We start from the raw sequence: 14,269 nt of genomic DNA, 5'->3' as shown, positions 1-14,269 counted from the left end.
AATCACAAAAGATACCTGTGACCTTTTTACGCTTATCTATAGCAGGGCTTATCTTTTCATTGAATTCCCTGATGGAATTTATTGTATTTTTTTCCCTTTTGACATCCAAAAGTATTTTAACTATATTTTCTATAAGAAAGTTTTCAAGATGTTTCACAACAATCCTATCACCTTAGCAGAAACTGGCAGCAGGAGAAAAGGGTGGTAATTCCCCATGTCATCTGGTGAGCCTTTCTTGAACAATGGTCTTAATTCAGCATATTTTAACACCTCCGGGAAATATCCTTCCTCAAATGACTGATTAATAATTTTAGCCAATCTTCTGATTTTGCCACATTTATGAAGAAATCATTGAAACAGAAAAAAAAAGGTGGGGGTGGGGGGAGATCAACTTTGCCCACAATCTGTAAACTATTGGGAAGCAATACTACTATGACTTTGTATTGGCAGATACTACAAGCAAAGTCTTAAGTTTTTCCTACAATTCCTTCTGAAGACATAAAAAGCTAAACTTCCATTTTTCAAGCATCTATTTTTCAGATGACTTTGCTACAAATCATCGATATGAAAACTGCTCATGAAATATTTCATTATTTTACTGAAGAGCACAAAAAGTTGCACTAGACAGTTTTGTTTTCTTTCAATAAAATTTTTCCGGATTTCAAAGTTACCAAAAACTCATGGTGCACTGTTTAGAACTGCACTATGGGGTCAAAAAAACGACAATCTCCTGAACTATTGTATTGGTGATTGTGAAACTTAGGCAGTGTTTACTGGGAAAAATGCACAAATGTAGACATGAAATTTTATCAAAATTCATGACAGTCATGTAAGATACCCCAGACCACTTGGCGTGGAATGATCCACACGTAAGTACTGTCCAGCTGATGACTGCAGCATTAGGGTACAAGTTCAACAACAGTGAAGCAAAAGAATGTGTTTAATTTCCTACAAATGTAGGCACAGAAGTAACAAAGTAAGATGTAACTCACTGACAAGGTAATATTATACTCTCCCTCCACCCTACATATTGCATCTACTCCACCTCCCTGTCTCGGCCATTTCTGTATGCTGAAACATGACTTTACTTTCACAGCTTTATCTCTCGTACCTTCAAAATTTTTACCAAAGAAGCAACATACAAAGGTCATTCAACAAAGACAAATTGATACTGAAAAATTTTTATTTCCCTTCAAGTTGTCATTAAGAGTGATGCACTTGTTCCATCTTCTCATCCACTTTTGGAAGACTTCCACAAATCAGTTCCTTAATTTCTTGATAATCGCTCCAAAATCACCCCTAATGCCTTCAATACACCATTTTCGTAGTGAAAAAAAATGTGCAGGATGGTTATAATGGGACTTTTGCTACCTGAGCCAGTGTAGACGGAAAACTGATACAAGGGTTCCCAACTTTATAGGAATGATGTTCAGACTGTGCGCTGCACGACTTGCGTTTCTTGTAGTCTTAGTGGTACGACTTGCTGTTAGTTGCTGGCACTGGTAAGGCAATTCAAACAAGCATCAGTGTGAATTACAGTTTCAGGCAGTCAACATAGGACTAGACAAGGTGGGCAGGGCTTGGCTTTACTCACAACGCTGTTATGTCAAAACAACAGAAACAGCGTTGTTGCTCTTAGTGAGTATCAATGCATTACAGGAATATGGAGAGATCCTCACCCAAATTTAAGACCACCACTTGGAAGTTTATATGACACGGTTATTGGGGAATTGATCCTGGGAGAGGCAGACGGCCAATTGCAACACAAATTGTTGAAGTTATTGTTGCTATGGTTGAGAATGATGGACACAATGTGCAAACTTCAAGTAGCACACGAGCTGTGTCACGACAGGTGAATGTTCCACAGTCCATTGTTCAGAAAACGCTGCAAACACTCGTGAAATGGTATCTAGTGTAGTTACAGACTATCGTCACACTGACCGACCTTTTTAACCAGGAATATAAACCTGGTACATAATTAAACGTTATCCTCGTGTGGAAATTCTGCTGAAAAAAGTAACAGCTTCTTTAACATGAAGCCACACATTGTCATAGTGACAGTTCCACTTTTCATGATGGAGTTCCCTTGTTTTCTTTAGGACACAATCTTTCGTCAGCTGTTGAGGGACATTCTTGTACTCTGTGTTTTACTGCTCAATCTTGGAACGTACACCATGCTGTGGTATTGAAAAATTTAGTCACACTTAGGCCTTACTGGCCAATTTCTGGGTGTGTGCTTTTTCAGATGAGAGCATCCCGTTTGAACTTCTGTACTGTGTTGTTCAGTCATAATGTCGTTATATACCCAAAATTCATTGTTTCCATCATTCGTCCCTTTATCCTGGACACATTGTTTACGTTAGTTGCAAATGTCACCTCCAATCTACTTTTGAGCACGAGCTTGTCCAAGAATCCAGTGAGCATATTTTCTTGTCACAAGCAACACCAGACATTGTAGATTCGCCATAAGCCCTGTGAAGATCTTTTGTTTCTGAAACAGGCTTCTTCAGTAGAAGGCAAAACTTGATTATATAAAGATGTCAACTTTCTGCCATTTTAAAACTTTAGAGGGGGGGGTTCAAGTTATAACCACATTCAAGACACTACTGCCAAAGAACAGCTGAGATTAGACAGGGATGGTACCTGGTGGCAGTGTAATAACCTCTTCAATATGTTTGAAAATTAGTCACCATCTTTGTTTAACAACCATCATATTGTCCAGTTCACTATGCAGTAGGGCTCATTCCTACATTTTGAAAAACAAGACAACTTCAAGAATAATTTATTAAACAAAATGCCACTTTTGAAAAATAAGGCAATCATTTAGTGTTGTGATAATAGTCTGAGAGAGCACATACTAATAGGGCTGCTTGGGCAAAAAATCAACCGAAACTATTCTAAATAATGTATCCTAACATGTTCGAGTTGTTAATGTAAATGACCAGATAAAGGTCTTAAAAGCAGTGCCCTCTCACTCAGTCGCAATTTTAAATCTAACAGATAACATCTGACCATTGAGGACACGGTGTGGAACCTATTCACGGAAATCTTGCAGGACTCCAGCAGGTGGAATGGTAGCCCCTTCCTACCGTGCAGAGTTCCTACGACAATAGTTCCAGGGTGATGCCAGCTTGAGAGGACAACACAGTGTTCAATGACGTGATTAACTTGCAAACAAACTGCTGCACATACCTGGTTCTTGGCGCCGCTGCCGCCACCAGACTGCATATTTGAGCTGCAGCCTCCGCATTGCCCAGCAAGACATTTATCCAGCCGGCAGAGGTCATCACCTCGGGGTGGGTCGCTATGAAGGCCACGACTGCACTCTCGAGCCTCGGACAGGAGTGCAGCACAGCGAGGAGTGCGGCGGCTGCAGCATTCTCGACACTCAGGCCCTGCGCTATCTGTTCCTCGCACTTTTCTTTTAGCAACGGCAGATCGTATTTATCGGCGGCAGCTATCATTTCACCCAGCATGCTCGCTAGCTGCGGAGCTGTATCGGTGTACATGAAACACAGCAGCTGTTTTAGCACATCTTCTTGCAAGTCTGTTATCTCAATTTGGCGGCTGCGGGCTTCTTTCATGTTATTTCGCAACATGGCAGCAAAAACTGGACTCCTCGCTGTCAGTATGGGACTGTGGGCCAGCAGCTCAGAGTCACCGACCACCAGCTTCACGTCCGCACCCTCACCCGATTCCAGCAGCGTGCGCAGGTCAGTTGCGATACTGTGGTCCTGTGTGCTTGTTACAGCCATTACGACCTCTCCTGAAACACACACACAAAGAAACTTTATTTGAAAATGTTACCAAACAGTAAATAAGTGCATTCTTTACCTCTCAACCTATCTATTACATACTTATTTTACTTCCCAGCAGTCATCCTTGTTTAGCAGGACTGTAGTTTGTGTGTTGGTCATAGATACTTGCCTTTGCATATTTACTCCTTTAACTATGAAATGACATGGTGACGCATTATTCACTCACTGTACAGATTCATTCAATTCACTGTTGCATCGCTTGTATGAACTAGTTTACACAATTATTCTTCATATCACGACCAGAACTGCTGCTTCTGGATAAGACGAGTCTTCCAGGAAAAAACTAACACTTTACAATAAAAGACTTTACTGCTTCAGGTAAGGGCACCAGAAGTCACCTTTGGGGCAACAATGACAAATTTTATGCTATACAAGTGGTTAAAATGTATAAAAGATTAAAAATTCCATACTAGAATATCAAAATATTTTCATGAAAGTCCATACATGCACACACTTGCAAAGGTGTGTATGAAAGCTCTCAAAAACTGCTTGGAATAGGGAATGAGGTTAATGAAGAAATAATTTACAAAGAGTTGTTGGATGATCAGTGTGGTAAGACAAGACGAGTCAAGTCATACTGACACTAAAACGTTCAGTCCGTGAACTTAGTCCAGACAGCTCACAATATTTCACATGCTTTGATGAAATCACAGGTTATCAGCCAAGTTGATGTCACAACGTGTTGCGAAGTTTCAGTAAGTTTCTTACTCATAATCATTACCTCAAGACGAGAATAGGAACTCCATCGGAAAGTTGTAACACGACGACACAGCCGATAACCCAAGCTGATTTCATCAATATAATCTGCAAGATACCACACATTCCCATTTTGTATGTTTTGTTACACTTGTCTCATCGACTAAAACAGATGGCAGGTTCCCAGTTCAGTTCTACCATCTTGTCAGAATATGAAACACAATTGAAAACATGGCACGAGGTGACTTGTAAGCCGTAAGGACCACAGTCTGCTGCACGTGCAATCCTCCCACTGGCATATGAAGTAATTTGTTTATATGCGATGTAGAAATCTAAGACAATTAAAGGCAACTGCCACCAGCGACTGGCAAGAGAGACAGTCCATTGCCTCGACAATGTCTCACTGCCAGCCACTGCTGCACAACTACTTCCACTGTTTTTTTGACTCCACTGTGAGACAAGATCCTGGACAGGACTTACAAGGCTCTGTGTCACACTGGTTTCCTTGTAAGCCTCCTCAGCTCTGGTACCCACTCACTCATTTCCCCATATGCCTACACATTTCGGTATCCAGTAGAATGGGTAATATTGTTGCAAGACACAGTGTCTTCTCTGTTATGTTTTTTTTTTTTCCTCTGCTGGATGTTAATGCTTGTTGTGCACCGAGAGAATCACACTGAGTGATGAATTACTTCTGTTGATGTCTCGTGCTCCACTGCATTTGTGATTGCTTGGCACTTAATACTCTGCACTTGCTGCGAAAGTTGAAATCTGAAGATAACTCGTGGAAGGGCACCGAGTTGTCCAAGGCATTCCCTCTGCGTGCATGCGTGTGATGGCAAGTTAACAATCTTTCAATGGTAAATTCTTCAAACTCCATACCATATGCATATTCAATAATTTTTCCTTTAGTTAAAATTCTTCCCATATTATCCAGACTTTGTGGAGCGCGGTCATACCCAGCAGGCAGGACATTATTTATAAATAGGCATTTGCCTGAAGCAGTCTTGAATGCCCCAACTCTGGTCATTTATAAATAAAGTGTATTTTTAAAGTTTTTACTGCTAGAATATATTACTGCTATAATATATAATTTACCAATTAAAATAGGGGAACAGGACGATATTCCCGATTTTATTAATAGTTAGTAAGTGTTCACACTTGCGTTGTTTGTAACTAAGAATGAAAGGAAAAAAGAGAAGCCTGTTTTTTACTAGCATTCCAACTTGCTTGTGCCAAGGAAGGGCACATATTGCTAACAGTTGTTTATCATTTATATTATTTATAATATCCTCCTTATTTTTACCAGTGCGCCCCCCCCCCCCCCCTCACTCTCTACCTGATTCAAATCTCTGAATATTATTGGAAACAAAATTACTGAATCAGGATTTATATGTGGACAGGGGAGGAAGAAGAAGAAGAAGAAGAAGAAGAAAATAAAAAATCCCGGATATCCCAGTTATAAATACACTTTTTCCCAGATGAAAGTACACTATTCCTCTGCTGAAAGTACTTTTTTCCAAATTAAGTGGCAATATACTCTCCATCAGAGCTGTCAAACTTATCAATCCCTTGAATGGTGAAGGGTTTTATACACTGCCATAGAATTTCCCACACTTCGGGAAACAAAATGCAGAGGGGGAGAAAAATTACTTTTTGGAAAGATATTTAATGAGCGGCAACATTTAGTTTTTTGCTTTTTTTCCAAGGGCATGCGTAGGGAGGTTACTAGGAGCACAGCTTGAATTGCAGCAGCAGAGTGCTCCTGATAAGCAGAATTTCATTACTGTGTGCCGAAAATTTTGTGGGTTACCTGGCTGAATATATGTTCCGTCGAGCACTTTGAGTTTTCCACATAAAGGCCAATTACGGGTGAAACTGCCCAAGAATTCACTTTGCACCCACAAAAAGAATAATTATACTTCTTGTCATCGTTATTCCGTAATTTGTAATCTATGAAAGAACTAAAATAAATATGGAAAGCTAACTATGAAACTGTCTTTTTTAAGCATTTGTTACCCTTTAAGATACATCAAACACAAATGTGCCAGTAAACTTTTAAGTAATGGCATAAATGACTGGTCTTCTCAGTTTGAAATTTTTCTGCTTGACTGATCCTCTAAGTGTTAAGTTTTGAATGATGATCAAACATTCTGCAATTTCAGAAACTCATCACACTTTCTCACACGTAATGTATTTCATCTTGCATAAATGGAAATTTATTTTCAAATCAACACTTCTCAAACCACCATTCACAATATTTTCCCGCAACCTGTTAGAAATTTAAACAGTTGTGATGTCACGCTCATCGAAAGCAGTTTGTTGTTACGAAGTATTGCGAAGTCTTCGATACATTTTGCTGTCGGCAGAAGCTTGTGTGTGCACTGTGTTTTGCTGTTGCGAGTGGCGTATTTTCTTTGCAACTGAAGTTTACTTTTGGTATTATGCTCTTGTTTATGTTTTACTGCTGGTACTATTCTGAAGTAGTGGGGGTAACATAAAATTCTATGTTAAGAGTATCATTTCTTATCAGTCAAAATTACAAAAATTTAACTGAAAACAAACGAGAAATTCCCAGAATTTAAAAAAATTATTCTGTTCTTTCCCCGAGGAAAAAATTCCCAGGCTTTTCTCAGATTTCCCGGTTTTCCCAAGGTGCATACAACCTGTATTCAACAGCTGGCAACTGTTTCTTGATAATAAATATATTCTTAAGTGTAAACTGTTTTCAGTGAAAGAACAAAGAATGCTTTATTGTAAGATGAATCAACATCCGAGACCATAGTTTTCTATTCTGCTCCTTTCTTTCTCCATTTTTGTGCGACTTTGCTGTGAAGATAAAATGGGAACACCAACATAAAAAAGAATAACAAAGAATTTATGCCCAACTCGCTGGAATTGTTCAATTCCAATACTAGTCGATTCCTAGAGAGTGCGCAGTTCTTGGAATTGTGGGCTCCAATCAGTATGTGACACATCCCTAACTAAAATCATTATCGATAAACTGTTTTTACTCTAATTCCAGTTATTGCAAGTAAATATTAGTGCTACTGCTATTATTGGAAAAAGGTAGTAGATGAAATTTTGAGTTGGTGGTAACTGCTCGTAATTTCAGGTAATGAATGCAGTTCTGTGGGTTACTTAATTGTAATTGGCAACACTGGCATGACCACCTGACAGTCATTCAAATCTATGTGGTTGAGTGACAAGCAACAAAATTTCTTCTGTGCAATTTACAGTGCTACAGACAATGCGCTATCTGACAGTTGCAAGATGGTTAAGACAGAAGAACCGCGTTGGAGCTTTTTCAATTAAAAGCGGAAAGAAGTATCTTGTAAATATTGTTTTAAGAAATACAAACAGTCGCATTCCAACATAATGGAAAACACATCGAAAGCGTTTCAAGTGCCCTCAGAATTTCGAAAAAGTGCTTGAGGTAGCTACAGTCATGGAGAACAACTTTTTGCAGTAGCATAGTATCAGTAAAAATATTATGTAGCTACTTCATATAAATTATACTTTATTTCAAACATTACTTTTAAACTTTAGTGTCGTCTTTCTACCATGTACTACCCCAAGAATTGACCTCAAAGATATAAAAAGTCACATTTACAGTCCCAATTTATTTTCCCTAATAACTCTCCTCTAACTCTCAAACAGCTTTTTCAACTTGGTTAGCCAATCACTGAAGAGGCAGTGTTGCAAAACTATTTCAAATACAAAATAACAGCTTAAATCTTATTTATAAGTGCTGCTTATTGAACTTTAAAATGCATAAATGCCTGGGCATTTATGAATTTTGGGCACTTGCCCCAACTTATAAATACCCATGCATTTTACACTCTTATTCTGACCGTCCATTAATATCTGTAAGTAAGGAATATCAAAGCCTACATATTTTATAAAATAATCACTTGAGCCACAAAGTGTTGCGTTTAATCTGCTCCTTCCGTTACAGCTGACCCTCAGAAATAATCTATTGACACTGCACCATGTTAACAACTGAACAATGATACAACTTAATTTGCTTAAACACTATTTAGCATTCTGATATGCTTTTAATACACTGATTACTGTGGAAGAAACCAGAACTGACCAAAATATTTAGTCACTTTTCAGTCGAATCTCTTTGGTACAAACACGTATCTGTAAATAAAAATTGAAGCACTTACATAACGTCTTTGTCCCAAAAATGAAACCTGTATTTCAATGTTCATAAATTAACTTATTTATTATTACATCCCATGACTGTATTTCACCTGGTGCTTCAAATAGTCCCACACCTTTTCTACGAGGTAAAGATTGGGTGATTTAGTGGGCTAGCAGAAGTGTGATGATGTGCCTGAATTTTTGTCAAAAAAGGACTGTATGCTTGCACTCCTGTGGACATTTATGCTGAAGTCTTGGAAGATCAGAATGTCTAAGGGGCAGCACAACACTGACTAGGAATGCTGAAAACGACATCTTTGTTTACATTCAGTGCAACCCGTACGAGTGGGCCCAAGTGACTGTACAAGAAACACCCTGAAATCATTACAAATCAATTCAGGCCTGAACTACACCCTCTGCACACTGCAGGTTAACACATTTGTTGCCGCATCACTCACAACTGGATAATGCGTAAGCTTCTGTGAGAGGCCTGTCACCCACATAGGGGTGATCCTCGTTGTTCAAATTAATACGACTTGCAGCTGGAATTTTCGAAGGAATTTAATGGAATAAGCATTGAAATATAATTGTAGGATAAACAACGAACAATATACACACAATCCATTTTTTCCATTTATATTTAGGGTAATATATTACATTGACTGAGGGTGGTTTGGAAAGTTTTCGGAATCACAATGAGAGGTCAGCGTTAGTGCAACAAGTTGTTCATGTGATATTAATTGGAAAGATAGGTATGAAAGCAAAGGACATTCATGCCAATTTCCAGAATACACTGGGGGACTCTGCACCTTATATTCAACTGTTGCCAAGTGGACAAATGAATTTAAATTTGGTCAGGAGAGCTTAGATGATACACGCAGTGGTCAGCCAAAAATCATTGCAAATGCTAATGGAGGATCGCCAATTGAAAGTGCGTGAAATTGCTCACGCTTGCCAAACGTCATCTAAAAGGGTGTGCGTGAAATTGCTCACGCTTGCCAAATGTCATCTAAAAGGGTATATCACATTTTAAATGAAGAATTAGAAATGAAAAAAATTATTTGCAAGATGGGTGCCACAGCTCTTGACGCTGGATCAAAAAACACATGAGAATGGACATATCGGAACAATGTTTGGCCCATTTAAGAAAAACGAACAAGATTTTTTGCGCCGGTTTGTTTCCGCAGATGAAACTTAGGTGCACCACTATACCTCACAGACAAAACAATGGAAACACTGATCCTCCACCGCCAAAGAAAGCAAAGACAGTTCCTTCGGCAGGAAAGGTCATGGCATCAGTGTTCTGGGATGCTGAGGGGATTCTGTTAGTAGATTATCTCCCCACTGGGCAAACAATTACTGGAGAAAACTATGCTAACCTCGACAAATTGCAACACAAGATAAGCGAAAAAAGGGACAGGTTTAGCAAGGAAGAAAGTCATCTTCCATCAAGACAATGCATGCCCGCACACGTGCCATCGCCGTGGCAAAATTACATGAACTAAGGTATGAATTGTTGCCACACCCACCATGTCCACCTGATACGGCTACATCAGACTTCCATCTCTTCCCAAAACTGAAAACTTTTCTTGGTGGACAAAGATTCACTTCAAATGAAGAACTGATGCCCAGAGTTGTCAACTATTTTGCAGGCCAGGAGGAAACTCATTTTCGAGATGGGATCGAGGCACTGAGACATCGTTGGACCAAGTGCATTGTTCTACACGGAAACTACATTGAAAAATAAAGTTTCAGTGATGTAAGTATTTTTTTACTATTCTGTTCTGAGAACTTTTCAAACTACCCTCGTACCATGTCTCATGGTGTTCGTTAAAACGTGTGTAAAACAATTTTGGACAATTGTAACAATAGGTCATAGGTTTTTTCCCTACAGTCATCTTCACTTCTTGGCATTCGTCAGTTTGCCTCTTTTTGTAACATAGGACACACATCCCGTGTATAGGCTTGCCCTCCTGATTCTTACTAATCTCTAAATGGTGGGGCACATTCCTTGCTTTATGTGTACTACTGTCAGGAACGGCATTTTCCACAGATATTCCTGAAATTTTCTGATTTCTATTTTTGTATTTGTGGCATTCTGTTACATGATGTGAACATTTACTATTCTTGCTCCTTAAAGCAAATGTAGTGCTCATTTTCAATACCACTCTATACCCTCCCATATTGTAGCATATGACACATCTAGTCGATTCTGTCGATGCCGGTTTTTGCATTATTATATGCCAGTATCAGCAAAGACTTCCATTTCAGAGGATGACCGCAATGTGTAGGATCTGAATTTTATGTCATAACAGTTGCAGATTTTGTTGATAACGTCCTAACCTAATGAACATCCTCTATTTTAGCACCACAATACTGTTATTTGCACATGCTATCATTTTGCCTCTATTCAATAGGTACAACATTTCAAAATATGGCATAATTTTTTGTTGTACCACACAGTTCCACCGATGTGCAATTTGAATTTAACACACCCGACTGCTAATTCACAGCTCATGTAATTGTTGTCAGTAAACAAAGTTAGTCCTTCATTTAGCAATTTAACTGCAAGTTCAATGCAGACATTATCGGCTATGACAACTTGCTTTCTTCTGCCGATATCTTGTCCAGAATATACTTTCTTTGACTGTGTATACCCTTCAGTGAAGCACAGTTTGTAGAGTTTTATACCATACTAAGTCATCCTCTCCCAGAAAACAACAATATTTTTGCCTGGGGGAAAGACTTTGGTAACTGTCTGTCAATGTGTTTAGGAGTGGTAAAACTCTTAGAAGTCTGCTACTCTCATCTATCATTCCATTATTTATGAAATGCAAGTTTGCTATCTGCAATTCAAAACAATTATAGGACACCCTCCTACGTGGAGATGGAATGTTATAAATGGGGTTCACTGACCAACACCTAACAAGTGGTGTCTTTACTAGACTAATTCAAACCATCAGTCTGAAAGAGTTTGTTATTTCCTCAGACGATGTTCGGTCATTTCATGCTACTGCAGTTTTTGCTCAGCATATCTATTAGCCTGTCACTAAAAAGTTTATCACTTTCCCATCTAAAAAAATAGCGAAAACACCTTATCTGCACTAATACCACATGGCAAATATATCAGAAGCCCACCTTTTCGGTGGATGGTAACGACTGCTGCCCATTAGTGAATTCATTCCACTGGATAATGTCCAATGAATCACCAACAGAGTTCGATTTCCCTTCTCTGTTCGCAGCAAGTTCTTCCAACATCTCATCAATGTCCTCACTTTCACGTGATTCCTCCATATCGGGGTTTGAATTCTATGAAATTCTGTTATCACCTTTTGTCTAAAACACACTATTTGGTCATTAGTACTATCCTCACTTTCAATTATTCTTTTATGCCACCCATGGAACATTTTGATGGTACAAAAACACAGTATGCTTCTGGGCTACTGCAGTGAGATCACAGGCAGTCTTTTAGTCAAATTGCTTATCACTTTCCCCATTTCAGAACTAAACACTTTATTCTTTAGCCTCAGATCAACTCACACAAAACTAAACGAGTTGCACCATTGCTATTCCCACTCACTGCTCTGTTTATGTTGCAGTGCAGCAACAGCCAGATCTGGACACCACATGAAACTCAAATGAATCTCACTGTGCAACGATCTTGTTAAATGTCTTTATTAAATCTGAGCCACTGAGGATTTTTTTTTTTTTTTTTTGTGGTGTTTTAGGGCGCTCAACTATTGAGGTCATTAGTGCCCAGTCACAAATGTAAGTGCACATATAATCTGGTAAAACTCAAGCGGAGAGGGGGGGGGGGGGGGGGCACAAGAAAGTTCTTACAAAGACGCAGATTTATTTATTAAAATGGACGGTCTTTACTTGTGTGACCACATTACTTGCCTCCAGCCATTTACTGGCCAGTTTACGTAATTTGGTCCATCGAAGACATGCAGCTTTACCTGCTGCTGTGAGCAATGACCTCTTGCAGTACTCAGCTCCACGTGTTTGCAAGCAGTTCTCTTTATAAAGTTCACTTGAGAAATGGTCATGATGAACCTCTTTCATTGACAAGATGTTACACTTTTCCTCTGGTCCCTGCGGGTTAGGATCTTTCTGTAACTACAGTTCTTGCCCTGTATTTCACATGCAAACAACATTTTCCCTTGCTCCATACAGGAACAGAACACCACAGAAAACAGACAACCAGAAAACTGTAGCCTGATAGTAGTTGGCATTTAATTAAGGTTAGCGGCAATCTAGTACACTTAGTGCAACTTTTGCTGCCTTGCTTTATCTTCCTATCACTAATTTTGAATTTGGGCACAAATTGTTTACAGCATTTTTGTCTAACACATTTCAACACGTTTCTGTAAATTATCATGAATGCTGTAATGTTTAACCCAATCAGATAGTGGCGCACCAGTGCTGTCATGCTGAAAGCGGCTGTGTCAGGTTTGCAGGTTCTAGCAGTAAGCAGAACACAGGTTTCATTAACTAGTATGTCACACGACTTTACTTTATTGCACACAGCTACAGTGGGTGATGTGAAAGTACAATTTACAAGAGGTTTAAACTTTTAAAGTTTAATACAGTGCATTTTATTACTTAACGCGACCTCTAATAATTTATAATCAATTTTGAGAACTTCTGCTCAAGTCAACATCTGTGACTGTCAGTTCTCCTTGCCTGTAATTCGAGAGATGGTATAAACCTGGAGCAGTGGTTTCTTTACTTTTGCCAGTTAGTGAAATCAGAAATACGAGTGCACTGATCACTTTCAGTGCATGCACAGTCCAAACAGGTTATGGACCAAAGATTTTATTCAGTTTTACAAACTTATTCATCAACAGCGATTTTTTACTGGCTATGTGAATGGAGCTAAGGGTCAACTATAATGAGACCTTTTAGTATCTGGAATATTATTTATTCTGCTGCCCGGATAAGGATTCAAAAATGAAGGTAACCAGCATCTGTTAATGCTTAAATTATTGAAATAAAATATTAGACATTACCCTCCCATCACACATATGTCAAAGCTTTAATAATCATCTTAATAAAAAGGTCACATTTTTTGTTTTATTTCAGCTAAGCACCTACAAGTCCTGGTACACCTGAAATCTCTGTATATTGGCACCGTGGTGCACTGCTAGTGTAAACAAAACAGAATGGCACAGCCCATCAATAAAGTGGAGTATCTTGTGCTAATCTGATTTCTGTATTTGAAGGGGTAAAATGCTCAGCAAAACCTGCTGGAAATTAGGACAATCCACTGTCACTGGACAACAGCTGGGTGGACAGATGTGTCCGCTGTGATCAAATAAAAGACAGACTAAGAATGAAGTGTCACACCATCTCTCTGAACTGAAGAACTGCAGATGCTTCCATTAAGATATGCATGACACATCTGAGGTAATAGCAGAAAAGTGAAAATGTATCGCGGATCAGTTTTTCACATCTTTCACAACAAAGGTTGCTGCCTGCTGTGTTCTGCAACTAACCCCAGTCAAAATACCTACTGAACTGAAATTACAATGCAATGAATACCGCTAGTTGCATACAGGCGTTGATATAAGCCAACGGAGACAGCTAAAAATGTGTGCCCCAAC

At 39.0% G+C, this 14,269-nt stretch overlaps 1 protein-coding gene across 2 annotated transcripts in view; it reads right to left on the bottom strand.

Moving 5' to 3' along the window:
* Positions 1–14,269, bottom strand: part of LOC124554082 (poly [ADP-ribose] polymerase tankyrase-1-like) — a 65,948-nt gene that overhangs the window by 13,498 nt on the left and 38,181 nt on the right. For both annotated transcript variants that reach the window (XM_047128132.1, XM_047128133.1), the window contains one exon: positions 3,193–3,766. In XM_047128132.1, the coding sequence (XP_046984088.1) occupies positions 3,193–3,766 (574 nt within the window). The remainder of the gene's footprint in view (positions 1–3,192; positions 3,767–14,269) is intronic.

Source organism: Schistocerca americana, chromosome 11, assembly GCF_021461395.2.
Source record: "Schistocerca americana isolate TAMUIC-IGC-003095 chromosome 11, iqSchAmer2.1, whole genome shotgun sequence".
NCBI classification, from domain to species: domain Eukaryota; kingdom Metazoa; phylum Arthropoda; class Insecta; order Orthoptera; family Acrididae; genus Schistocerca; species Schistocerca americana.
Note: the sequence above shows the minus strand (reverse complement) of the source record. Positions and strands in the feature narration are given on the sequence as shown.